Source organism: Puma concolor, chromosome B3 (genome assembly GCF_028749965.1).
Source record: "Puma concolor isolate L17-30 chromosome B3, mPumCon1.1.hap2, whole genome shotgun sequence".
NCBI classification, from domain to species: Eukaryota; Metazoa; Chordata; class Mammalia; order Carnivora; family Felidae; genus Puma; species Puma concolor.
Window position 1 is genome coordinate 48942710 of NC_141672.1, and position 27590 is coordinate 48970299.

Sequence of the window (27590 nt, forward strand, 5' to 3'; positions counted from 1 at the left end):
ATGTGAGAGGCACTGGGGGGCCACCCGAGATCACTGACCAGGCAAGGCTGTCTTAACACTTGAACTGGATGGGTGGGTCTCCTTCAGCAACACATTAGGAAACTCTAGTGCTGAAGCAACAGGGTTAAGTTCCTTAAATGGTGAGAGTAACCAAAACTCAGACACTGGTGTTTTATTTCTCTGGCCTCATTTTCGCTATTGCAAAAAATCTTTATTTAATTTATCCCACAGCAACTTGTACTGGACAGACTGGAATCGTGAGGCTCCCAAAATTGAAACGTCTTCTTTAGAAGGAGAAAACAGAAGAATTCTGGTGAATAAAGACATTGGACTACCTAATGGTTTAACCTTTGATCCCTTCTCCAAACTGCTCTGCTGGGCAGACGCAGGTATTACTGATGGCATGTACACACAGCACACTTCAGCACCATGGGTGCCAGCACTTAACCGCAGCTTTTACAACAAAACCAAATCCCAGTATGTAGAGCTTTTGGCTTCAATTTTCAACAGTACAGCCAGCACAGAATCTACTCCTTTGGTTGGTGTCTAAACTGTTAAAGAACACTTTTAGTCGATACTTCTAATCCTTCTTGGGGTTTTGGGTGGGAGGGGTTGTCTGTGACTTAGGCAATGATCTGAGGGCTGGAACTATGTCCCAATTCATTTTTGTGCTACTAGCCCTTCCCCACACAAGCACTTGGTATACTTATTTTTTTTTTAATGTTTGTTTATTTTTGAGAGACAGCGACAGTGCAAGCGGGGGAGGGGCAGAGAGAGACAGAATCTGAAGAGGCTCCAGGCTCTGAGCTATCAACACAGGGCTCGAACTCACGAACTGTGAGATCATGTTCTAAGCCGAAGTCGCATGCTTAACCGACTAAGCCACCCAGGTGCCCTGTCCTGGTATACTTTTTAAAGTAAAGAGAAATTTTATCCTCTGTTGGAACTGGCAAACTTAGATAAATGAACAAGAGGCTTTTTTTGTTTGTTTGCCAGTATCAGAACATTTTACAGTATGCTATTACGTGGAAGACATTTTTTGAAAATTGATGTGGCAGGACGGCCCTTGGTAGTAAGTTAAGGTTGCCGATACCCAAGTTCTTTCTGTTGTGTGATCTCCTTATTAGAAAAATAGAAAAGATGCTATAGGTCTTCTTCTATACTAAAAAGAATATGAAAATGTCCATTCTTAAAGAATTTCTAATTTAATAAAAGGAACTATAAATGCAGATGGATTAATATTATAACCTGGTTGGCCCAAAACAAGTTATTTTTTTTAAGTTATATTTTTAAAAACTATGTGAAATTTAAATCCATGTTTCGTAAGACACATGAAACTTGGAAACTCTTGACTTGTTTAGGTACTATAAAATTTTCAAGAGTGCTTCCTTTACACTGAAAAATATAAGCCATGTCGCCATTTTAGTTACTTTTAATTCCTATCTAGAAGATAAGTCTTTAAAATCCTTCAATATTTCTTAAGGGCCTTATGCATTGCTTACAAAGGGCAAGCGTTTATCTGATGTTTACGACAATTTATGAGGTGACACTTTAATTAGAACAAAGTTTATCTCTAATGTCCTACTTAGGGAGAAAAAAATGCAGTCCTCTCTTCCAAGAAGGGATCAAGAGTCTAAATTCTAAGAAACGAGAATGCTATTAAACTGAAGACTGGTAACAGAACAGGAAAATTGTAGTTTCTCTAATTTGCATCACTGCACTGGAAAGAAAATACCCTATTTCCTCGTCTACCTTTGTTTCCTTTCAGAAGGCCTCCACCTGCCACAATTATTTTTGGCAAATAACTTTTCTCCTGGTATGGAATGATTTCATTTTCTCTGGTGTTTTAAAAGGAACCAAGAAACTGGAGTGTACGCTACCTGATGGGACTGGACGGCGGGTCATTCAGAACCACCTCAACTACCCCTTCAGTATTGTCAGCTTTGCAGATCACTTCTACCACACAGACTGGAGGAGGTGAGCTGACGCACACTGGACGTGCCTCACGAGGCTGGGGTTCCGGAAGATGCGCCACCCATTTTACCTAATGTCACTAAGTGTCTTTAGTAAACTATGCCCTCTGCCGAAGTTTCCATTAACTCTGTTTAGTAGATAACATCATTCAAGTGCTAATGCTTTTTAAGTCCTACTTAATGGCACTGCTCACATGTAGCTTAAAAGTGGCACAGCTTACACTGAACTATCCAAAAAGGAAGTACATGAATCCAAAACACTACCCCCTTAAGTGGTGCCATGTGATTTAAATTGATTTTTTTTAAAAAAGGTATTATGGATATATTGTCCACCTGGGAGAAGGAAAAGTAGTGTAATTTACACTAGTGCCGCAAGGAGGAACTGGGGAACATTAAAAATACATATGGATGTCTAAGCCCCTCTACCCCATTCCTTGCAATCTTGATTTAATTGGTCTGGCGTGAGGCCTAGGCATCAGTATTTTAATAGATTTTCAAGTGATTCGTTGAACAAGGGTTGAGAACCATTGACTTGGACCAGTGGTTCTGAAAAGTTTTGTATGGCATCAGAAACGTTCCAAGGGATTGTTAAAACCTATTGCTGGGTCCCAGCCCATAATTCCTGATGACTCAGTAGATTGGAGTTGAGGCCATTTGTATTTCTAACAAGTTTCCAGATGATGCTGGTCTGGGGACTACTTTGAGAACCACTCATCTAGAAAATCTTCAAATCTAAAGGAGTCAAAACTCACTTGGTTAAATTAAAAAAATACATATTCTAGAAGGCTAGCAGAGATTTGCTATTGAAACTGAGTTTCTATCCAACATTAAATCCCATGAATTTACTCTTCCTTTCTGTTACCAGGGATGGTGTTATATCAGTAAATAGAGATAGTGGCCAGTTTACTGATGAGTATCTCCCGGAGCAGCGATCTCATCTCTACGGGATAACTGCCGTCTACCCCTACTGCCCAACAGGTAAACAAAATGTGCAGGGTGCTCCTTTGGATCAGCAGGGTAGAGAAGGATATACCTGGTAACTGATGATCCTTGGCCCAGATGGCAGCTGCTGCCACTAACATCACCACCAGGGAGAGCCACTTTGAATAGAAAAGTTAATGGCCCATACACAGGGGTGACCAATCTTGACTACACTAGCTTAACTATACACAAAAAAGGTCAGCCTATAAGGATATTTCCCCTTTAAAATGTTGTTGCAACTGGGTTATAAAATATTCACCCACTGTCTCTTCTACCTCCCCTCACAGGAAGAAAGTAAATACGGCATCACAAAGGATTTGGAGTTTACAATCAGAATCTGGACCCTAAAGAGCATTTACTACAAACACAGGCAAAGAAAGTGAAAAAGGAATTGGACCTACAAGATGAACATTTTCAGTACAAAAAGACTAAGTATATCTTGTGAAAAGTTTTATACCTCAATCTTTACTACTGTATTTTGAATAACAAAAGTTACTACAAGTTTTAAAAAAGTAATAGAATTTTAATTGCTTATTAAAGCAATTTTTAATAAGCATTTCCGTCATATTTAAAGGGTCAAACTCACTAGAAAGACCCTAAATCTAATTTTTGCTAAGGATTCTTTCTGACCAAGAAATTAAAGCATGGGTTGTCAGTACAAAGACACAACCCTAAAGACCACAAGCCTTGACCTAGAGAAGGCTATGTGGAACTGGTAGGGAAGTTTCCCAGTAAAAGTTCTAAGATCTATTTTTTTTTTTTTTAACCTCTGCATCACTGCATTTCTATTTATATTAAAAGGTGCTAGAATGTTTCAATTTGTATCTTCTGATCCTATAAGTCCCTCTATAGTTACCCACAGAAGTTACTACATTTATAAATACCAAAGATGTAACAATTCTCAAATTTTCTAGATTACTCCAATAAAATATTTTAAGTTTTCCCATGATTTGAGCATCTGTATTGTCTCTGTAACAGTGCTGGGGGCTGGCATGTACCTCACCCACAAAAGAGGACGATTAATTATATAGATACACAAACATAACAGTCAAAAAAAAAATCCACTTTCCTAAACTTTATTAAAGAAAAAGCAATGATGGTAAATCTCAAGAACAGAGTCAATTTTCTAGGATTCTTCTCTTGAAAACGTGACATTTGATTTCCAAACACATGCCAGAGTGTACATGGTTCCCAATTGTACTAAGTACGTGAGAAGCTGCAAATCCTAAAACGTTCATCTTCCAACTTTCCCCAGTCTGTGGTCTGTCTTTGGATCAGCAATAATTGCCTGAACAGCTACTATGGCTTCATTAATTTTTGTCTGTAGCTCTCTGAGCTCTTCTATATGCAGCAATCGCAGAATTTGAGCAGCTTCATTAAGAACTGCATCTATTTTATAAGAAACACTGCATTAATCCGTATTCAAGACCATTTACTTGCCCATTTCTTCCCCAAATAATCACCTGGTCTCTAAAAAATAAGAGTTTGGATTAAAACAAAATCACTTACCTCCTGTGTCAAAACCAAGAATGTGTTTGTCTAAAGCAACAGGTAAGCCCTTAAAGACAAAATAAAACTTTATAGTTAAAAGTCATGTTCTTTTCTCATCTGTAACTGAAAATCTGCTAGCTATTCTATTAACCCTTTTAGCTGTTCTACCAACCAGTCTCTCCTCTAGGCATATAAAACACTAGCTCCTTTCACAGCTGTTCTGTCACTGATGCTGTGGAAGGACAGCTGAGCAGGGCTGCTGTTGTCCTATTTTAGCTACAATAAGCAGCACGGTACAGGGCAAATAGGTTTACTTTTAATATTTCTGAACACATTAATTTGTTTTTATACAAAATCTAAAATCTATATTAACTTTTTTCCAGCTAGTGTGATGTTTACCACATTACCTTTATAGAATTTAACGTTCAATAATAGTTCATTTGGAAGTTATTCTGAAGTCCAGGAAAATAAATGAACTTTAAACCAGTTAGTTAACTGGTCAGTACCTACATACACATATGCCAAACATGGGGACTATAATGCCAACCTCCATGGAGTTCAGAGTAGCAACAAGGACAGACAGTCCAGACTTTCTGATTATACTATATAAAATCTCTACTTTCAATGTTACAAATGCTAGGATGTCACTACTCAATTCTTACCTAATCTATTAAAGCAAATCTATCTATCTAGGCTCCAAATACTTTAAAATAGCTAAATACATTATACAGGTGAAGAAATAAATGGATGTGTAAATTTAGCAAGCAAAGCAAGAAAGAATTACATTGAGTGGTTTTCTAGGCCAGTCTTATTTTCGTTTTCTCTGCCAACAGACCACCAAGGAACAGCTAAACCCCTCAAGATGACCATATGCCCCAAATACTAGTTATGGTTTATAAACAAGACTACTCACTATAAGAACCTCTCCACTGTATGTATACCTATAGCATGATACCTTCTGAGAGGACACTAAAGATTTGGAGCAATGAAAATAAAATTGTACTCTGCAAAAAAGAGTAAAAAGAGTTGACTATGCCCTCATTTGCACCGCCTCCAAACAGAAGACATAGTTTTGCTGAATGAATGATTTTATTATGGCGGAACAATTTACTGTCTGTTCTACAGTGTGGGTGAAATAAGCTGATCTTTAATCCAATTTCCAGTGGCCCAATTCATACATAATTAATAAGCAATAAAGAGCCTTTAAAACAAACAGTGTCTTTCAGAGAGAACTACACTGCCCTGGCATTAATAACCTTTTAACACTGCTGGGCCTTACTAAAGATGGGATCAGAGGACAAAAGACACTGGGGGATTAGGGGAGACAAAAAAAGGACAAGAATCTAGAACGTTTATTGTGCCCAAGGCATTCACTGCATTATCTGTTCATAGCAAGAGGCATTATCAGACACCTGCTACTGCTAACCCTGAGGACATTCTCTGCACTGTCCCATAGTCAATGAGACTAGGGATTTTGGATTTCTAGTACAATTTATCTAAAATATCTCAGAATTAAGGGAAAAATTGTCACGGTGTATAGTTTTCAGCCTACAAAGCAGGACTGAAAGAGGACAGCTGCAGTCACCTGAACCTTGAAACTTACACTCTAATACAGCCTCCACACCCCTATGCCAGAATTCTCCTGGGCTGACCAATGAGCTCATGCAGGCCTTCACACACAGACCTTTGTCCCCATCAACCGTTAAGAGCACTGGCTCTTGAATCAGGCTATTTGAGCTCAACCGCTTACCAACTAGGTGGTCTTAGGTAAGTTACTTTCTCCTAAGTGATGCCAGGAAATATGAATAAAATGAGAAAAGATTTCTCCGAAGAAACAAAAGAGCAAGGACAGGATTTACATCAAAGAAGAAAATTAGTAACAAAGACAAGGTGTGTCCTGTTTTCCAGCAATTCGTCAAAATAACCTGGTAAATTTTACAAGGTAAATTCTTTTAAATAACTGGGCATGTGCAGTGGTTTGTACTGGTGGACTGTGGATATGCTATTGGTAGCTGCTTTAAGGTATGAAGTGAGGTAAATTTATCTTTCACTCAAAAATAGCTATAATTTGCTTAAGAAGCAAATTCAATCCCACTGAAATAACCTATCCTTTCTCTGGACAGTTCAACCATAGTTTATCTTAAGCAGATACAAAGCGTAAACTCCTGACAACACTAGAAGAACCTTTCATTAGTGATCAATTTAGAATTTATTAAAAAAAAATAGTACGTACCTCTCTTGTTTGATTTGCTTTAGCAACTGCATCCTGAGTCAGGCGCTCCTGAACCAAAATGCGAATTGCCTAAGAAACCGAAAAATATTTTTTATTTTTTATTGGCTGTTCATCTCTTCTTCTGACTCTAGAGAATAAGGACACCTAGAGACTAATCAAGTTAGAATTAAAATTCCCTAATAAATTAAACAAAAACAAACTGCTATTAGAATGAACATTTTCACTTTTAATACTTTATAATGTGGAAAGATGCTCACAAAAATTAAATTTTTTTGAATAGGTAATTCATGTGTGTGAAAAATAAATTTTTAAAAAGGATACATGTTAAAAAAAGGGGGGGGGGTTCTCCTTCCTACCCAAGCCTTAGCCATCCCTCCAGAAGACAATCAACGGAACGAACCAGACTGCTGTATATCCTTAAAAAGACTATTATAAGCATGCTCAAGCATAAATGCGCACACACACAAACTCTTGACAAAAAGAGTGGCATATCATACCTACTGTCCTTGATTTTTTAAATTATACTAAAACATTTTCAGATCTCTCATTCAAGGACTGGTTTTTTCCATCACCAAGGCATTTTATTATGGCAGACATAAGTGCATGCATGCCCTACACATGCTTAAAAAATAAGTTTTAAGTGGAATTCTAGTAGATGCCAATTGTGACATAAATGCAAAAACTGAAAAATTATTAATAATATAACAAGCCAAACACTACATTTAGAAAGAATCATTAAATCAATCTTCAATAATCAGGCCAGTTGCCAGTCAATATAGTGATTCTCACACTTGGCAAACCTATGAAGATGTCTGCCGTAGTGTCATGGATTATCTGAATGCTTCCAAACTTCCAAGACAAACAGGCAGCTTAGAATTTAAAAAGCTTTTGATTATAGCTGATTCATACTTTTTTGGGTTTTTAAACTCTAATAAAAGCACCCCAAATATGCTAGTCTATTTGTCCTCTCATTCAGTTTATGATTAAAGGTGACATGACCACTGCAGAACTGTTCCAAAGCAATTTACATAATCGCCCAAGTAAGGAATAAAGAGCTAAATTTCAATAAAAACAACTTTTTGCCTTTTAGAGTTTTTATTTATGTATTCATTTAAGTAATCTCTACACCCAACATGGGGCTCGAACTCACGACCCCAAGATCAGGAGTTGCATGCTCTGGGCGCCTGGGTGGCTCAGTTGGCTAAGCATCTAACTCTTGACCTCAACTCAAGTCATGATCTCAGTGGTTCATGAGATCAAGCCCCACATCAGGTTCTGCACTGACAATGCAGTGCCTGCTTGGGATTTTCTCTTTCTCTCTCTCTCTCTCTCTCTCTCTCTCTCTCTCTCTCTCTCTCTCCCCGTCCCCTGCTCGCACATGCTCTCTCCTCTCAAAATAAATAAATACACATTAAAGAAAAATAAAAGAGTCACATGCTCGTCATAACCAACTGCGCCAGCCAGGTGCCCCAACGTTTTATCTCTTGGCAACCAATCTGAGTTGAGAAAATCTGAGTTAACGTTTAGATTCAGTAAAGAGAATTATAATAATGTAGAAATAGTTTTTCTCTTGTTGGAAGTGTCATTTAATACATACAGTTTTAAAAAGAATAAATTATGGCTTAATCTCTTATGTGTACAACAGAATTTAATTATTCAATTTACTGCAAAGTAGAATAAGGTAATTTATATGTATTAGGTATAGTTAAAAGTTCTTTAATTTCTCATAAAATCAATAATAATTTCTAAAATAATTTCCAAGTCTGGAATCTTAAGTATCTTAAATACCACTCCCTTCCTCCCACCCCACCCCACTGTACTATCACAATTATGGGACCTAACTCTGCTGAAGTATATCTTTCCTCTTAGAAATAAGAGACCTCTTTTCAGATCACTGGGTTCCCTAACATGCAGGTATGAACTAAGTAGCCTACCTAGGATGGAGCACTGGGAAAAATAAAAACATTCATTCCTCAAAGAGATTCTGGGTCATATATTTTTGGCCAAATCCACCATTACCAATTTGGCATTTTCCATTATCTTAGTTGAGTACAGATCACAAATCTTTAAAAGGAATGATTAAGTAGAATTGGAAGATACAGGAAAAAGAATGGACCGCAAGGTCAGACCACAAGTGCCCAGATAAAATTCCTGGCTCTATCAATTTTTGTGTCATCTGGACATTATCTATTCTTTTGGTCTCAATTTCTTCATATACATATTAAAATTAAAGGATATCGGCATCTATCTCCAGGACGGCTGGGAGGACTGAATGAGATCTCTTTGCCAAGGATTTAGCACAGTGGCAGACACCAAGTAAACACTCTTTGATGTTAGCTATTAGATAACCTAAAACAGATGAAATCTGCTTTAAGTCCCAAATTCCTGTTATTTAACCATATATTTAAATAACAGTTAATTTTTAGAAAATGAAATTTTTTTTTCTAAATACAAGGTTTCTGTCAAGTATCAAGAATATGTGGGGCACCTGGGTAGCTCAGTGGGTTGCGTGTCCAACTTCAACTCAGGTCATGATCTCATGGCTCATGGGTTTGAGCCCTGCATCTGGCTTTGTGCTGATAGCTCAGACCCTGAAGCCTGCTTCAGATTCTGTGTCTCCCTCTCTCTCTGCCCCTCCCCTGCTCATGCTCTGTCTCTCTCTTCTCAAAAATAAGTAAACATTAAGAAAATTTTTTTAAAGAATGAAGAATATGAAACTGACCTTAAGCATAACCAGGTAATCATCATGACGCTGAATCTGAAGAAGGTTAGCCAAAGCCATTACACCAGCCTTAAAATCTGGATTATTTACTGTAAAAGATAAAAAATGGAAACTTACAGCTCTATAAGCATGTTATTATAGATCTATGTGTAAGCATATAAACCTATAAAAAACATTTTTAATTTTCCAATAACAAAAAGCCTCTTAGTTTTTAAAACTGCTGTTGATAAGGGCAGTGTAGGAACATCAACAATTAGGCTAACTGATGAGCTCAATGGGTTCTCTATTAATCAGCCACACTGAACAATCCAATAAATGACTAAATTAACTCCCGTTAGGTTTGTCCTGTAACATTTCCCAAAGGCACACTTACTGTAGCAATTTTAAGAAACATTTCTTCCCAAAGCTATCAATTTTAAACTCAACTCCTTCAACTGATAATTTTCCCAAAACCTCTTCTCCAAGCAGCAGCTCTAGAGTCTGTCTAACCAGCTTATTAATTCATAAGAGTAGCTTGTGAATCATAGGTCACAATGAACCTGTCATGAATGAATACTTAAATTATTACAATGTAACTGGAATCTTCATACTTTTAAAAAGAAAATTTCTTAAAGGCACTTGGAATTTCAAATAATGAAAAATTTTAGTACTTGTCTCATGTCATTAGATTAGAAAAAATATTTTATGCATCCAGGAAGGCAAACAATCACCACCATGATTAAATACAAATCAAAACCTTCAAATTACTATGAACACATCAAAGAACAGCATTCTAACATTCAGCTATTCAACTGTAAGAGGAGGGAGAAAACACATTGTAAATGACAATAAAAAACATCATAGAAAATAAAGCATCCTTACTTTACTAAAACCAAGTAAACCCACACTTCTTCATTCTAGGAAGTAAAAAAAACATTTATGGGACCAAAAATGCTGATGATCACTTTTATGCACTTATACACTTACCATCCAAATTGATCAATGGCTCTGCATTTTTAGCTGCATTGTCAGCATTTTTTGTATTATCAGGTACCAGGTCCTTGTATTTTTCAGCTGTAAACATAGGCAAAAATAGAATTTGTAGAACTGTTTTACTTAAGGTAAAACAAACACTGCTTACTGAATTTAAGCCAAACTGATTTATAAACATAACTCATCCAATCCAAATTATTTTTTTGCTATAAAATATCCATCAGAAGACAATGTGATGGTAGCTTTCTGATTAAGCTATAATGATTACTGGAATATCTATACAAATATCTTTTCATTAACATTTCTAAAAGTAACACAATTCACACACCATCTAAATCTAAGGAGAGAAAGTGCTTTTACAGCTTGCTGAGAAACTTAACAGGGGTAGAAGAATGGGAGGAGTAAGTATAGGTTACATGACATTAAATACCACCTCACTAAAAATCTCTTCCCTAAGTCTTTTGAATGTCATATGTGGAATTCCAAAACCTTGCTTTCTCAAAAAACCAGCACATCAAGTACACCATCATGTACAAACCTAAACTAATTTAATGGAGATGTGAAATTCAGAATTCCAAAGGCAGGTTTCATTACTCTCACTTGACAAATCATTAACAATACTTAAAAAGAATTTACAAATGTAAGTATTTAATAGTAATTTGCTAAATAAGTCCAAAGTGCCATCTTTGGTTACAGTGCTTCTATGATCTGTTAATGAAGCAAGAGGGAAAATAAAAGCATTCAAATCTAAGTCACACAGGAGTTAGCTCAAAAAAGCTCCCACTGGCCAAATTTGGAACGTGTAAACATCACACAATGACAAAAAAAGATTATGACCCACTGAGTAAAATAAGAATCTACATTATCTACACTAATTTATATAAACAAACATAAATTGGAGAAAAAGGAAAGCTCCTTTTTCTTTACCGTAAAAAGCCAACAAATAAATGTAGAACAAATGATGGAATCAGAAAAACACTTCTGGCACTCATCATCAACATAATAAATGACTCAGACAAGAAAAACCAAATGGAGACCAAAGGTAGAGGTGTAGGGGCGCCTGGGTGGCTCAGTGGGTTAAACGTCTGCGCGCTCAGGTCATGATCTCACGGTTTGTGAGTTTGAGCCCAGCAACAGGCTCTGTGCTGACAGCTCAGAACCTGGAGCCTGCTTTGGATTCTGTGTCTCCCCTCCACCCGCCCTGGCCCATTTGCGCACGCACTCTCAAAAGTAAACAGTAAAAAATTTTTTTAAAAATTAAAAAAATAAAAAATAAAGGTAGAAGTGTAGTTTGAGGAGTAAAAGCATACTGGCATCATCTCCCCACAAGACACACATTACACAGAGGAAAATATTAACTTTACAGTGGACAAACCTCATCCAAGTGAATAGAACGTGACCAGTACATGACTAGTACTGAGGCATATCACTAACTTAAAAGAATATATCACTTCTGTGCTACTCTTTTTTTTTAATATTTATTTTTGAGGGACAGAGACAGAGCGTGAGTGGGAGAGGGGGAGAGGGGGGGAGAGGGGGAGAGGGAGGGAGAGAGGGAGGGAGGGAAGGAGAGAGACAGAACCTGAATCAGGCTCTAGGCTCTGAGCTGGCAGCACAGAGCCTGACTCGAGGCTCGAACTCAAAAGCAGTTAGAGCATGACCTGAGCCGAAGTTGGATGCTTAACCACTGAGCCACCCAGGCGCCCCTACTTCTGTGCTATTCTTAACAAAAGTACAAATCTTGAATCAACTTATGAAGAAATATCGAACAAACCCAAACTGAGTGACATTCTACAAAAAAATTGTCAGCGTCATGAAGCACAAAAGTGACTGAGTAAATGTTGCAGATTAGGGGCACCTGGGTGGTTCAGTCAGTTAAGCCTCTGACTCTTGATTTCAACTCAGGTCATGATCTCATAGTTTGTGGGTTGGAGCCCGCCTCGGGCTCTACGCTGTCACCATGCAGAGTCTGCTTGGGATTTTCTCTTTCTCTCTCTCTGCCCCTTCCCCGCTGGCAACATGTACGTGCAATCAAAATAAATAAACAAACTTAAAAAAGTTCCAGAGTATAGGAGGCTAAACAGAACAGCTGAATCCAACATATGGTCCAGGATTTTTTTTTTTTTTGCTATAAAGAACACTACTGAGACAACTGGAAAAATATAACAACTGTATGTAACAGTACTGAATCAAAGTTAATTTCCTGATTTTGATAACTATACTGTAATTATTGAAGCCAGTCTTTTTTAGCAAATGTGCGTTAAAGTAACGTAAGGGGAAAAGAATCATTTACAACTTATCAAATGGCTTAGAAAAAAATTACATATGTGTATTTGGGTAGGTAGAAAAGGATAAGGCAAATGAAGTAAAATGCTAACATTTTTTACATATGCATATTGGAAAATCCTTTGTACTATTTTGCAACTTCTGTAAATCTGAAATTATGTCAAAGAAGTCAAGAATGCAACATATTAATGTAAAACAAAAGAACAACAGCACCCCCTACTGATAAGGGACAGTATTACTACTTTACCCTTTTCCAAAAATGGTCTGCAATTCTGAATTTTAAAATTAAACAAACACTTGTTTTCTAGTTTAGGCTTTTAATACACTTGATAAATGTACTTAAAAGTTACAGTCAACTGTAGGACATTCACATGGCATCTACTGTTCTTGGGACCTACGTAACCTAAGTTGCAGTATTCTAAAAATGGGACAAATGAAATAAATAAGGGTAAAACAGAAATAAACAGATGTGACTACAATTTTACTTGGCAACAGCTGAGAAACACCTTGGAAAAGCTGGAGAAAATTTTGTCACAAATTAAGAGCTACTGTCAACCCAGAGCAGAACAGCTAAAGACTTTGCTAAAGACCCTAAAAATCAACTAATGCTACCAAGGCTTATGATTACATAAAGGGAGAGAATCACAAGTATTTTCTTCCCTTTTTTTTTTTTTAAAGTATATTTATTTATTTATTTATTTTAATAATCTCTACACCCAACGTGGGCTCAAACTCATGACCCTGAGATCAAGAGTCACACACTCTTCCTACTGAGCCCGCCAGGTGCCCCACAAGTATTTTCTTTCTAAACTAAAATTGAAAGTAAAGAGTCTTAGAGATTTCCTTAAGACTTCTGCCATAAGGCTTCTGAAATGTAAGTCTGAGGAACCAGCAAAAAACAGCTGGTTGATACTCTGTAGCAGTATACGTAAATACTCGTAATTTGCCAAACATTAAAGTTAATGAGCACATCTACTGTCTCCAAGAAACTATGTCAGATACTGTGGCAGATAAAATCATGACTGTTCCCCTGCCTTCCCACCTCCTCCCCTGCCCCGGCCCCAAGATGTCAATATCCCAATACCTAAACCTAGGAGTATGTTGGGTTACATGGCAAAAGGAACTTTACAGATGTGTTTCTTTTTTTTTTTTACTTTTTATTTTTAAAAAAAAAATTTTTTTTTTCAACGTTTATTTATTTTTGGGACAGAGAGAGACAGAGCATGAATGGGGGAGGGGCAGAGAGAGAGGGAGACACAGAATCGGAAACAGGCTCCAGGCCCTGAGCCATCAGCCCAGAGCCCGACGCGGGGCTTGAACTCACGGACCGCGAGATCGTGACCTGGCTGAAGTCGGACGCTTAACCGACTGTGCCACCCAGGCGCCCCACAGATGTGTTTCAATTAAGGACCTTGAAATGGGAGAATTATACTGGATTATCCAGGTGGGCTCAATATAATCATAGCATCCTTGTAAGAGGGAGGCAGGAAGATCAGAGTTAGAGAAGATGTGGCAATGGAAGAGTCACAGAGAGATTTGAAGATGCTATGCTGCTAAATTTGAAGATAAAGGAGCCAGAATCAAGGAATGCAGGTGGCCTCTGGAAAGTGAAAAAGGCAAAGAAATGAATCTTCCCATAAAGCCTCCAAAAGGAACTAGCCCTGTGGACAAACTGACTTTAGTAAGACAGATGTTGGACTTCTAGCCTCCAAAACTGTAAGATAATAAATTGTGTCTTAAGTCACTGATTTTGTGGTAATCTGGTACAGCAGCAATAGGACGCTAATAGAGGTACAATGTAGGAAACAAAGCTGAGTATCAGCTTATAATTTAGTGGGGCAATGGAAAGGGGCGAATGACATAAAAGGTACACAAAGCATGAAGGTAAACGCTATGAAGGTTGAAGGGTGCCTGGTTGGCTCAGTCAGTTGAGCGTCCTACTTTGGCTCAGGCCATGATGTCAACAGTTCATGGGTTTGAGCCCCGCGTCGGGCTCTGTGCTGACAGCTCAGAGCCTGGAGCCTGCTTTGGATTCTGTGTCTCCTTCTCTCTCTGCCCCTCCCCCGCTCACGCTCTGTCTCTCAAAAATAAATAAATGTAAACAAATTAAAAAAAAAGCTATGACAGTTGAGAGAAGGAAATATTCTTGCTAAGGTGGCAGTTGCACTGGATCTTACAAGGATGAGTAGGATCTGGATGCATAGAGACAGACTGATATGGCATTCTGGTCAAGGAAAAGTGTAAGCAAAGAAATCTAAGGGAGAAAAAACAGATGTAAACAGGAAACAGCACTCTTCTAGTTTGACTGGGATGTCAAGTATGTGAATACTAATTGGATACCAGTTATCAAAGGCCTTGAATACCAGACCAAGGGAACCTGGAGTTCCTTTTGTAGAAAATGGGAAAGCAATGGTGTTCCTGAATATCTAATAGTAACTGTTCTTTAGAAACAGAGCAAAGCATTCTAAAACACTTATGTTTCCAAAAGGAAGCCTGGTGGGTCATGAAGCTAATGGGAGAGGAGTCTGAAAGACACTACAATAATCTCAGCAGAAAGTGACAAGAGCCTGAGTCAGGGTTATAGCAGTGGGAATGGAAAAGAAAAGATCCACTGGACATCAGAAAAGGTGGATGGCGACAGGCTGGAAGGAAAAGGGAGACGACAAAGATCAAAAAGGCAAATGGAAGAGACTGTAAGAGACAGTTGCATAAAAGAGAACAACATAAAATGCAGAGGATGGAGGTAAGGTAACTGGATGCTGCATTTAGATGTTGGTAGCCTTTTCAAAATGAAATGGTCTAATGAGAGGAAACAAATTTACTGGAATTTTTTTTTGTTTTTTTTTTTTTACTACAGGTACTAATATTCAAAAGTTTCCAATAATATAAGTATATATAATAAAACAATATTAACAAAAGTAATAAACATATTACTACAGGGGCGCCTGGGTGGCGCAGTCGGTTAAGTGTCCGACTTCAGCCAGGTCACGATCTCGCGGTCCGGGAGTTCGAGCCCCACGTCGGGCTCTGGGCTGATGGCTCAGAGCCTGGAGCCTGTTTCCGATTCTGTGTCTCCCTCTCTCTCTGCCCCTCCCCCGTTCATGCTCTGTCTCTCTCTGTCCCAAAAATAAATAAACGTTGAAAAAAAAAATTAAAAAAAAAAAAAACATATTACTACATAATAGGGCTACAGCACCTACTGGCATTAGATATATGTTTCAGTCTCTTGTGAAATTACCAGCTGCAACCAACAGTCTGAAATCCCATCAATTCTAGGATTCTAACAACAATTTAACACAAAAGGCTAAGGTGCAGACTGTGAAAGACAGCAAATTTACCAAAGTAATGTTACTTTGGGAGAAGACAATTACCAGGAGACACCATTCTAAATTCTAAAAGAAAAAATCTAAATACCAATAAAAGGGGCATCTGGGTGATTCAGTTGGTTAAGCTCTGATTCTTGATTTTGGCTCAGGTCATGATCTCACAGTTCATGAGTTCGAGCCCTGCATCAGACTCTGCACTGGCAGCAGGGAGCCTGCCGGGGATTCTCTCTCTCCTCTCTGTGCCCCTCTCCTGCTCTCTCTAAATAAAGAAATCTTTTTTTTTTTTTTTTCAACGTTTATTTATTTTTGGGACAGAGAGAGACAGAGCATGAACGGGGGAGGGGCAGAGAGAGAGGGAGACACAGAATCGGAAACAGGCTCCAGGCTCGAGCCATCAGCCCAGAGCCTGACGCGGGGCTCGAACTCCCGGACCGCGAGATCGTGACCTGGCTGAAGTCGGACGCTTAACCGACTGCGCCACCCAGGCGCCCCAATAAAGAAATCTTTTAAAAAGTACCAATGAAAGACAGTTGCTTTCAATGCTTTATGATAATGAAGAGACTGTAATTTTTTAAAAGAAAACTCTTTCCTAGATAATTTGGGAGTTGCAGGGGTAAGAGCTAGACAAAGAATGGTTTCAAAAAGTAAATTTTTGAAAAGATGATAAAAAGGGAAATGAGGATGCGTAAAACGTACAATGCACCAAAGGTAAAACAACATAAGACAAAGAAACTCAACTGGTAAGTTCCCTACATTTTGACATTCCTTTTGCTCCCACCTTTCCTCTCCCTCTCTGTGAAACACACATTCCCCACAAAACATACCATTATCTCCATATTCAAGTCTAACAGCTAAGCCAAGAAGCCAGTCAATTGCTTCTTGTCGATCTTGAATCTTGAAAGGACAGTTAACATCTCTGAGATACTGTGAAGAAAAAAATACCTGGTTTCATTATTACTGTAACATAGCAGAATCAAAAAATGGTAGTTGAAAGAGATCTTAGTTTGGATCTCTACAAATATAAACAACGTTTATATTACTAAATTGTTGGTACAATTACTTACCCCAAAGGATGGAAACATGTACACATACTACTAAAAAAAAAAAAAAAAAAAAAAAAAAAAAAAGTATTTCCATCTTGCTTTTTGCAATTTTTACTTTTGGAGATTCTAGGTAAAGCACCACTGGTCTAAAAACAACTTCCTTATTTTACAGATGAGGAAATATGGCCTAGATATTAACACCTGCTAGCAGTTACACAACTTAGATCTGGGACTTGAACCTAAACTTTCTGACTCCAGTTCTGAAAACACACAGTTTAAAAACAACAACAACAACAACAACAACAACAACAACAACAAAACCCCAAAAACACTTTAAAAAGTGAACACTGTCCTTCAAATGGGTCTCTTAAGAGCTCAACATCTAATTTCAGAAACAATGCTATTTAGCCAAAACTTCTGCAACTCCCTTTTGGAAATCTTTTCAGGGTACTTGACAAATCAGTATTTTTTCGCTAGAACTCATTTTCTAACCCAAAATTTTATCTCCCTGCTTTAAAGAAAACACTTCATTCACATGATTTGGTCATGATGCAAAAAACAAATCCACCTTAAAGTATAAAAAATTACCAGTATTAAAGATATTCAAAACACGTCTCATGATTTAAAAGTAATTCCAAAAGTTCTGAATATGTTTGAAACAATGACTTCATTATTCCAAAGAGACCAACTTGAAAGATAATATCTGGATTGCAAGTTCCAACACACTTAAGTTATCTTACTTTACTGTCACTTTTAGGTGTTTTCCATTAGAAAAATTTTCATGTTCTTCAAATACCCTTCTGTGAAACTTTGTGTTGTCTTATACACATGAATGTGTCATGAGAGGTGATATATACAAATATAAAATCCTAACAACATACTTCCAAGTCTTAAACCTACCAAAAATTTCAAAAAAATAGTTTTTAAGAAAAAAGAAAATAGCAGTAGTAGCAATAATGCTAGGACAGGCAGGGGAAGTAATGAGCATACAGCACTTGCTATGGGCCAATCACAGGTATGTAGCACTCACTAATACGTGCCACTGCTATGGCATTGGCACTACGGTTATCCCTATTTATTGATGACAATATTGAGACACAGAAACCTTAACAAAATTTGCCTGTGGTCATAGAGCTAGTGTGTAACTTACACAATCCCTTAATACACAAAATCTCTGATTGTAAAGAGAAAAGTACCTAATCACTTTGCTGCGGCAAATGAAAAATTTACTTTTCGTATTTTTAAAGCAAAGTATCTTTTTCTTCAAAGTAATGAAGCCGATGAAAATGTTTAATGTAAGTAACGATACCAGGAAATGTGATTTTTATTCTAATTTGAAAACAATTCCTTTTTCTACAAAAATGTTACTACGATTAAACTAAGTCAATAGGAAAACTATTCTAGCTGCAAAAATAAGATATACACAGACCTTGTCAGGAATGTTTATAATGTACACAACAATGAACATCTACTATGTACATTAAATATAAGCCCAAACAAGACATAATCTTAGTTTGCAAGTAAGTCAATGTCTTAACATAATAAGTGTGTTATTCCTACCTTTTTAGTCTAAGGTAAAAATTCTAATTTTGGCCACTTTTACCATTTACAGAATACATGTCACATTAAGAAACCTCACAGTGTTTCCAGACAAAACTATTGCTTTCTAATACTGAAAGTTTGGTAGGGAGAGATAATATAATTTGGTTTAAAAACAAACATGGAAAGAGAAAAGTTAAATCCTTGAAACCCAGCTTTCCTAATACTGATCATTATTATTTTTATTTATTTTAAAAGCACAAAGTAATTTAAGCTCAACTGTCTTCATAGAAGTTTTAGAAAAGCTCTCTGTACGTTTATTCACTTTCTAATTCATTACCTTTTCAAAGAACTTGGGCCAGTCACTGCTGTGGATGTTCCTTAAATTACCTCTGTCTTCAATCTTGTAGTGTCTGATTTTCTGGTCTTCAAGCCAAACAATAAAGTTTCTAAATTCTGTTTCATCTGCAATAAAGGTATTTCATAAATCACTAGAAGCATTAGGAAAAAGCACTTCTTTCTCTACAAATAATTTTTTGACTCCAAAATAAGAAGTTAACTGAGCTGCTTAAAGTACAAGTTAGAAGTGCAGGATTTGGATGAACTGATTAAAAAACTGTTCAAGCCCTGGCCTGCATTCATATTCTAGCTGCAGATACTTGGTTGTGTGAACTTGGGCTGATCACCTTAAATTTTCTGTGCCTCAGACTGAGTATCAAAATGAGTGTAATAACAGCACTTACATCTTGGGGTTGTTATGAAGATTAAATAAATATGGATAAAAACAGTGTCTGGCACATATTTTTGCTATTTGTTAGTTATTATTCCAGTTCCTTTCAGGGAGGAAAGTGAGGGAGGACTGGGCAAAGTTAAATTTATAGCAAAGTAATAATAAAGTACAAGAAACTAAATGACAAAACAGAAAAACAGAAGATACTGACCACTGTTGTCATTTACTGTCATAAGTGCATACAAGAGAAAGTTCAATACATTTCATTTAATCCTCTCACTTTTTTGCGAAGGTAATATCCCCAATTTACAGATGAGAAAATTGTCCGAAGTTTGAAATCTAGATCTAAGCTCTGTTGCCACTGATCTTTTTATTTTTTTATTTATTTAAAAAAAATTTTTTTTTTTAACGTTTATTTATTTTTGAGACAGAGAGAGACAGAGCATGAACGGAGGAGGGTCAGAGAGAGGGAGACACAGAATCTGAAACAGGCTCCAGGTTCTGAGCTGTCAGCACAGAGCCCGACGCAGGGCTCGAACTCACGGACCGCGAGATCATGACCTAAGCCGAAGTCGGCCGCTTAACCGACTGAGCCACCCAGGCGCCCCGCCACTGATCTTTTTATTATTATTATTATTAAATAAAGGGAAAGTAAAAAAAAAAAAAAAACAAGATTCTATAAATTTATATGATTCTACAGGAGATTAACAAAATACACGCATACTGCTCAGAAATAATTTTCAATCTCAAACTCAGGCTTCCATTATTAAGTCTTGAGAATTATACAATGATCTTAGTACCCCTGGGCGGGGGTTATACTCTATGCTTTCAAACTTTTTAGTCGACCACAGGTCAAAAACTCTGGAAGACGTAAGGAGTGGTGGGTAGTAATTAACAATAGGTAGCAGTGTTAATCCTCTCTAAAATTTTAATGCTGTGAAATCCCAGATACCTTTCCGTTTTACAATCCAACCCCCCTGATCATCTGCTATTAACTTTTTTGCACAAATCCACAAGCTTGTTACGTGTTTACCGTAACTCTGTCAGTCCTGCACTTCACTGTGCACTCTCTCGGATCTCAAACTGCTGGGTGGGCTCCGACCGTTCCCCATCCTCACCCTTGAGTTCCCAGCGGGCAATGAACTAGTCTTCAACTTACCACCTAACACAGATTTCAGCACTCTGCTTACGGTATCGCCCAGTCACCCGGAGAACCATGGAGTTGAAGGGCTAAGTTAGAAAGCGAATACTCCCTAGCGTGCTGAGGGTGTGGGTGGGAGGTGGTGGTTGGAGTTTAGCAAGTGCACAAAGTGGCAATGCCCAGGCAGGAATGGGTGAGGGGGTTCCCAAGCCAAGCACAGGCGGCGGAAAACAGAGGTGCTTGGCGGCCGGGAAAAGAGGGGCCAGAGGACCCCGGGGGGAAACAAGGCCGCGGAGGGTCCGCGTGCGGGAACTGAGGAAGCGGCAGCCGGCGGGGTCACAGACGCGCGGTCGGCCTCGGGACGCCGCCTCACCTTTGCAGTTGAAGCCAGCCGGGTTGTGGTAGTCGAGGGCCGTCAGCTTGCGTCGGAACATGGTCCCCGCGTCTCGCTCTGGTCCCCCGGGCTTCGGCCGGGAGAGGAGAGGCGAGGAGGACCAGGCGGCACAGGCACCGGCGACGCGGCGAGAGGGCGGGAAGGCGCCGGGACGCTCCGAAATGACGGCTGCCCTCACCAATCAGAGCTTAGGAACGGCGGAGCCGGGGAATGCCCACCAATCGCGGCTCCGACTGGGTAGGCGGGGCCACGTCGGGGCACGTCGGCGCTCAAATAAACTTTATTGTCAGCTTCCTGGTTGTACAATAGGCAGAAAGCTTCTGAGTAGCCACTTAGTTCTCACTTGTTTTCAAAGCCAGTTTCCTCTTGTTTTTCTCTCTTTCTTGATACAGCAGGCAGATAATAGTAAGTGTGGAATTTCTACTGTGGCCTCTCCTCTCATTGGGCCATAGAATTACTTTCAGTGCATTCATTCATTCATTATTATATACCTCCCATGTATTAGGTGCTCTCTTACACTGCTAATTCAAAGATTTAGCAAGGTCCCTTTCAGACCCACAAGTAAACGTACAACGGTAACACTGTGTGACGGTTCCAGACATCGTCACCACCAGCTACGGAATCTCTGAAGCCAGAAACTGGGAGTCATCCTTTACTACCTTTCACCCTCAGTCACAGCATCCAGCAGGTCATCCATTCCTGCTGTTCTCTCACTGTCTCCAATCCCTCACCTCCTCCCAACCCCACTAATGCTACCTCAAATCAGGCTTTCATCATTTTTGCTTACTCTAATGGTAAGATTTCTTAGGGTCAGTCTTGCCCTCTCCAATCCATCCACACCCCACTCCCTACAGCAACCATAGTGATTTTCAAAAACAAAAACCTGTTGATAATTTTTTAATGCATCTTTTAGTGATTCTCTGTTGCCTTTGGAAATAATCAAAACTTCTTGTCTTTAAGACTGGTCCAGTCTCTATCTGCTTTCAGACACTGGGGAGACAGCAGTGAGCAAGACAGACCAGGCCCCCACTTTCATAAAGTTTAAAAGGCTAATGAGGGAAGACAAACAATAAACAGATAAACAAGTAGGAACTGTGGCTTGAAGATGGCAAGGAGTTTACCGGGCAGTCATTTGTCAGGAGGCAAATGAACAAAAGCAAGGAGTGAGCAGTAGCATGATCTGGAGGGTCTAGAACTTCTAGGGTCTGGAGGGTAGGAGAGAATGACAGCTGATATGACAGTGGAAAGAGGTGGGAGCCTGATCACGAAAGGCCTTTCATGCCATGCAAAGAGGACCTGTTGAAGTTCTTGGGGGGTAAGCCAACTATACATGTTTCATTTCATTTCAACATATTATTATTAAACACTGTATTAGCATTTGTGGGGCATACACATAAGATATTTTCAGGAAGTTTAATAGCCATGATAGACATGTAAATAAATACTTCTAATCTAGAGTTAGAAAGTGATATCTAATGGGAAATACAAAGTGTGCTGTCAGATTAAAAAACAGCTTTCCCTTGTTCCCTGAAAGTAGAGCGTTCCTATGAAAACTTTCATAAACTAGAAGTGGTATAAGCAAAGAAGCAATTACCATTAACTTATATGGAAAAATTGCAAGTGTCCCAGGCCCCAAATATGACCTCTCTCAGGCTTTTCTAATACCTTAAAGCGCATCTCACTAATGAATGCACAAAATAAATCAAAATAAAGCACAGATGCTCACAGATACAGTTCAAAGCTCTGAGGCTTGATGCTGAGATGCTGAGTGTGGTTCCTGGGGAAGGGCGCTTGGCGGTGCTTTGCCTGCTGCTTCAGGGGCTGCTGCCTGTATAATGGCTTGCTGCAAAACGAATGTTGCACACTATTTTTGCTTTCCCCTTTCATTGTAAAAGCAAAAATCCTCTTCAGGCTTCTTTCAGTTAGCAAAAAGAGGTACCAATGGTTTTCTGGTTTGTTTGTTTGTTTGTTTGTTTGTTTTTTGAAAAGTCAAGTGGCATAATGCAAACTTTTAAAAAGCAGCAGATACCTGTACAGCTTTAAGGAGGCACTGTGAGACAATCTATATTTTCCAATTAAGATGCTTCAAGAGTGAAGCAAGAAACCCAGTTTCAAGAGTGTCTTGCCTTACATAAAATTTGATCAAAGCTGAAGCTATAAGTATATACTGTGGTGCATGCTAGGTGTATAATTAATGAAATACTAGCGAAAAAATAAGAAGAAAAAATTAACCAGACAAGGAAGGGAAAATAATAAAGGAATGGTTACATGCAGTTGCAAATAATGCATTCCTTTATTTTTTTTAATGTTTATTTATTTTTGAGAGAGACAGAGTGCATGTGCACAAGCGGGAAGGAGCCAAGAGAGAGGGAGACACAGAATCTGAAGCAGGCTCCAGGCTCTGAGCTGTCAGCACAGAGCCCGATGTGGGGCTCGAACCCATGAACTGTGAGATCACGACCTGAGACAAAGTTGGACGCCTAACCAACTGAGCCACCAGTTGCCCCTGCGTTTCTGTAAAAAGTGGAGAAAAGCAGCTCTTAAAATTTGTTTTCTGGAATTGACCCTTTAATGCAAAACAAACAAACAAACAAAGCCACTTGAACTTGTCTATTTAGGACCCTACATTTCCAGCCATTTGGAACTGTCACTGGTCATCAGCCTCAGCCACCCCCAGGCATGGTTAGGTTGGAAGAGGATTCAGACTCACAGAATGCTGAAGGGACTCACCAGACTTGAAGTATGGGATAAAGCTAATCTTGGGAAGGAAGTATTATAGGTTATAAGCATTCAATCTCTTTTTCACAAAAATATCTTTTGTCTTTTTTTCCTGAATTGGAAGGCCTCCTTTGGCCATTCTTGAATGAAATGTCCAACAGGAAGTGAATTATAGACAATTTCATCTCTAAAGACTAAGTCCTCTATGCTTTAAGGAGAGACCAACTCTTCCCATCAAATGACCCAAACTCCAATCTAATAGGTGATCACAGCTTTGATGGGTCATGAATCCATCTGTTTAATTATTCAACAAAGCTGTTAAGTGTCACCTGTGTGCCTGGCTGTCTTCAGGCACTTTGGATGCATCTGTGAAGTTAAACGCAGAAACTTCTGCTCTCAGACAACTTGCCATCCAGCAAGGGAAGACAAACAATATTATTATAAATAATGACATTATTTAGTATTTTAGAAGGTGTAAGTCCTATGGGAAATCATAATGAGATAGGAGGAGTATGGGGTAAACGTGGGAACTGGGGACCATAGGGGGAGTGGGGAATGATGCAGGTGGCAGTTTTAAACAGGATGGTCAGGTTAGGCCTCATTGAGAAAGTGAAATGCAGAGACTTGAAGGAGGTAAGGGAGTTAGCCACATGAGTAAATGGATGACGACAATTCTAGATCAAGCATTTGGTACAAATGAGACATAAGAAGTGCTTATATATTTTTACATAGTTGAAAAATCAAAAGAAGAACAGTATTTCATGACACAGGGAAGTTACATGAAATTCAGATTTCAGTGTCCATAAATAAAGTGGTAATGGAACCCAGCCACACCCATTTGCTTACTGGCTGCTTAGGTGCTACAAGGGTAGAGTTAGGTAGTTGCAACAGACAGCATATGGTCCACGGACCCTAAAATATTTGCAAGAGTTTATATGGTTTCATCAATGCAGAGGTGACAGTGTCACCACTATTACCAGGCCAACACGTTATCAAGTAAGACAACAAATCAGAGATACAGGTTGTTCTTTGAAGATTATTTTCGCAACATTTCTTCACATCTTAGCTGTTTTACTAGACCCCTTTGTTCAAATTATTCTTCCAAAGACAGTGGGAGAACAAGTTGGTAACACTTAGGCATGTCTGAGAAGTCTCTATATTGCATAGAAAACAAGATTGATGTTCTAATGAATGTTATCAATTTAACACCCCATTAAGAAGTTGTAAACGTAGAGGGGTCTTTCTTCTTCAGAGCTTACTGAAGAAAAACATCTCCTCCATCTCTTTATGAGACCCTTTTTGTTAATTATGAAGACTTGCTTTTTTTTTTCTTCTTAATTTAGGTCAGGCACTGGAATTTCATGATGTAGCACAAAAAGCAAAAAGCAAGCCAGTAGAGCTCGATTTTAATAGTAGAAACAGAATAGGAATAAATAGGAATTTCCTTAGTCATACAAGGATCATGAATAAAAGCTTCCATATTTGGTATAGTAGGGGAAAAGCTTGCTCTCTTGATAATGAAAACAACAAAGAGAAGGCAGAGCCAAGAGGTTGAGAAAGGCAATTTCTGAAAATGTCTTATGAGGCCCCAGACCCAGCTCTTCAGATATGTAAGCCAATAAATTCCTTTTGATACTTGAGCCAGGTTGTGTTGGGTTTTGTCACTTACAACTGAAATAGTCCCAGGGTGCCTGATTTGGTTCAGTCGGTAGAGCATGTGACTCTTGATCTCAGGGTTGTGAGCTTGAGCCCCACGTTGGGTACAGACATTACTTAAAAAGAAAATCTTAAAAAAAAAAAAAAAAACAAAAAAACAAATAGTCCTGACACGAGGACAGATTCCAGAAAGAGTTAAAAGAAATGGTCCACAGAGTCGGTGGGACTCAAGGTGGAATAAGAAGGAGATGGATGGCTTAAAGGTGACCTTGGGAATATCTCACATTAGAGATTTGAAGAACAGTGGCTGCAGACATAGAAACAGGAGCACTGGTAGCAGTGAACCAGATGGGGAGGCTCAGGAATCAAGTCCAGGAATCAAGTTCAATTTGAGTTTTAGGTGATGGTAGGTGTAGCTCATGTAGGAAACCCCCTAAATGCCACTTTGACATAAAACTTATTTTCAGCTGAAAGCAATTAGAAGCAGCAAACCTAGCAAAATCTCTCCCTTTTGGGCCTAAAGACAGGGTATGAGTCTTCCTTTTCCTAGAGATAGACTCTTACCAGCCCAGAGATGCATTGGAGGAATCTGCAAACGAACCTTACTCTGTTTGTTCTTCTCATATATTTACCTTCCCAGTTCTCTGCCCTTGGAGACTAAAACTCTTTGGTCCTATCATTTCTTTACAAATGTATCGTTCTTTGTGAAAGATGCTACATCAGCTCAATTCTAAACCTCCGTTTTGAGTTACTTCTGGTTTGGTTTTCTGCTGTGTGATGTGCACCACAGGTATGAATACAGGCATATCTTGAAGATATTGCACGTTTGGTTCCAGACTACAGCAGCAAAGCAAATGTCACAACAAAGCGAGTATCACAATAAAATGAGTCAAATGAATTTTTTTTATTTCCCAGTGCACGTATAAGCTATGTTTATGCTATAGTCTATTATGTGGTAGCATTATGTCTAAAAAAATGTATAATCTTATTTAAAAAATATTTTATTGCTAAAAAATGCTAACCACCAACTGAGCTTTCATTAAATCACACTTTTTTTTTTTTTTTTTTGCTAGTGTAGGGTCTTGCCTCAGCATTGATGGCTGCTGACTGATCAGGGTGGTAATTGGTGGCAATTTCTTAAAATAAGATGGCGGTGAACTTTGCTGCATTGACTGATTCTTCTTTCACAAATGATTTCTCCTGTAGCCTGCTTGCTGTTTGACAGCATTTTATCTACATTAGAACTTCTCTCAAAACTGCAGTCAGTCTTCTCAAACCCTGCTCCTGTTTTATCAACTAAGTTTATGTCATATTCTAAATCCTCTGTTATTTCCCCAATCTTCAAAGCGTCTTCACCAGGAATAGATTACAACCAGCCTCTGCTAGCTTCAAACGTTTCTTAGGCACTTCCTCACCTCTCTCGGCCTTCATAGAGCTGAAGAGAGTGAGGGCCTTGCCCTGCATTCGGCTTTGGCTTAGGGGAATGTTGTGGCTGTTTGGATCTTCCATTCAGACCACTAAACCTCTCTGCCCATCAGCAACAAAACCGTTTTTGCTTTCTTACCATCCATGTGTTCACTGGAGTGGCACTTTTAATTTCCTTCAAGACCCTTTCCTTTGCATTCACAACTTGGCTAACTGGGGAGGGAGGCCTAGCTTTCAGCCCATCTCTGCTTTCAACATGCCTTCCTTCTCACTAAGCTTAACCATTTCCAGCTTTTGATTGAAAGTGGGAGATGTGCAACTCTTTCCTTTCACTGGAACACCGCGAGGCCATTGTGGGGTTATTATTGGCCTAATTTTAATATCGCTGTTTCTCAGGGACTAGGGAGACCCGAGGAGAGGGAGAGAGACGGGCAAACAGTGGGTCGGTGGAATAGTCAGAACACAAACAGTGTTTATCAATTGAGTTTGCCCTCTTATAGGGGCATAGTTCATGGTGCCCCCAAACAATTAGTGACATCGGTGATCACTGACCACAGATCACCGTAACAAATATAATAGTAATTTTAAAAATTTTGAAATATTGTGAGAATTACCAAACTGTGACCCAGAGACATGAAGTGAACAAATGCAGTTGGTAAAAATCGTGCTGGTAGACTCGTTTGATGCAGGGTTTTCACAAACCTTCAGTTTTGGTCAAAATGCAGTATCTGAGCAGCACAGTAAAACAAGGTATCCCTGTAAACTGTTTTTCTCCTGTTAATCTCTCTTTTTTGTTACCGGGGTCTCTGCCAAGAGCTCAGAAGGTACAGGGAAAAGTGGGTCTTCTCTCATGCACCTGTAAACACCCCAAGACTCAGGACTGAGTTTGAATGAGTGGCCCAGACTAGAGATGTCAACAGGGAGCCACCTGCATCAAGGTCCTCTGGGTCAAAGGGTAGC

At 38.8% G+C, this 27590-nt stretch overlaps 2 protein-coding genes across 2 annotated transcripts in view; one reads left to right on the forward strand and one right to left on the reverse strand.

Moving 5' to 3' along the window:
- The window catches only part of NID2 (nidogen 2), a 68806-nt gene extending 64903 nt beyond the window's left edge, over nucleotides 1-3903 (forward strand). The window contains exons 18-21 of the mRNA XM_086709756.1: nucleotides 232-389; nucleotides 1854-1977; nucleotides 2839-2951; nucleotides 3242-3903. Of these exons, the coding sequence (XP_086565882.1) occupies nucleotides 232-389; nucleotides 1854-1977; nucleotides 2839-2951; nucleotides 3242-3252 (406 nt within the window). The 3' untranslated portion in view covers nucleotides 3253-3903. The remainder of the gene's footprint in view (nucleotides 1-231; nucleotides 390-1853; nucleotides 1978-2838; nucleotides 2952-3241) is intronic.
- Nucleotides 3904-4014: 111 nt separating this feature from the next.
- Nucleotides 4015-20985, reverse strand: RTRAF (RNA transcription, translation and transport factor). The gene is made up of 8 exons (XM_025918977.2): nucleotides 20811-20985; nucleotides 18907-19031; nucleotides 16809-16908; nucleotides 10367-10453; nucleotides 9401-9489; nucleotides 6679-6747; nucleotides 4464-4512; nucleotides 4015-4343 (listed from the first exon to the last, which is right to left on the reverse strand). Exons 1-8 carry the CDS (start codon nucleotides 20869-20871, stop codon nucleotides 4189-4191), a joined length of 735 nt encoding a protein of 244 aa, XP_025774762.1. The 5' UTR covers nucleotides 20872-20985; the 3' UTR covers nucleotides 4015-4188.
- Nucleotides 20986-27590: the final 6605 nt, after the last annotated feature.

Bases quoted from the DNA above. Each gene is read 5' to 3' on its own strand.
- RTRAF (XM_025918977.2), bottom strand. From the start codon at position 20,871: ATGTTCCGACGCAAGCTGACGGCCCTCGACTACCACAACCCGGCTGGC. The intron at 19,032-20,810 runs GTGAGGCGGCGT...CCTTTATTGCAG, and splicing joins GGCTGGCTTCAACTGCAAAG to ATGAAACAGAATTTAGAAAC. The intron at 4,513-6,678 runs GTACGTACTATT...TTTGTCTTTAAG, and splicing joins AAGCAAATCAAACAAGAGAG to GGCTTACCTGTTGCTTTAGA.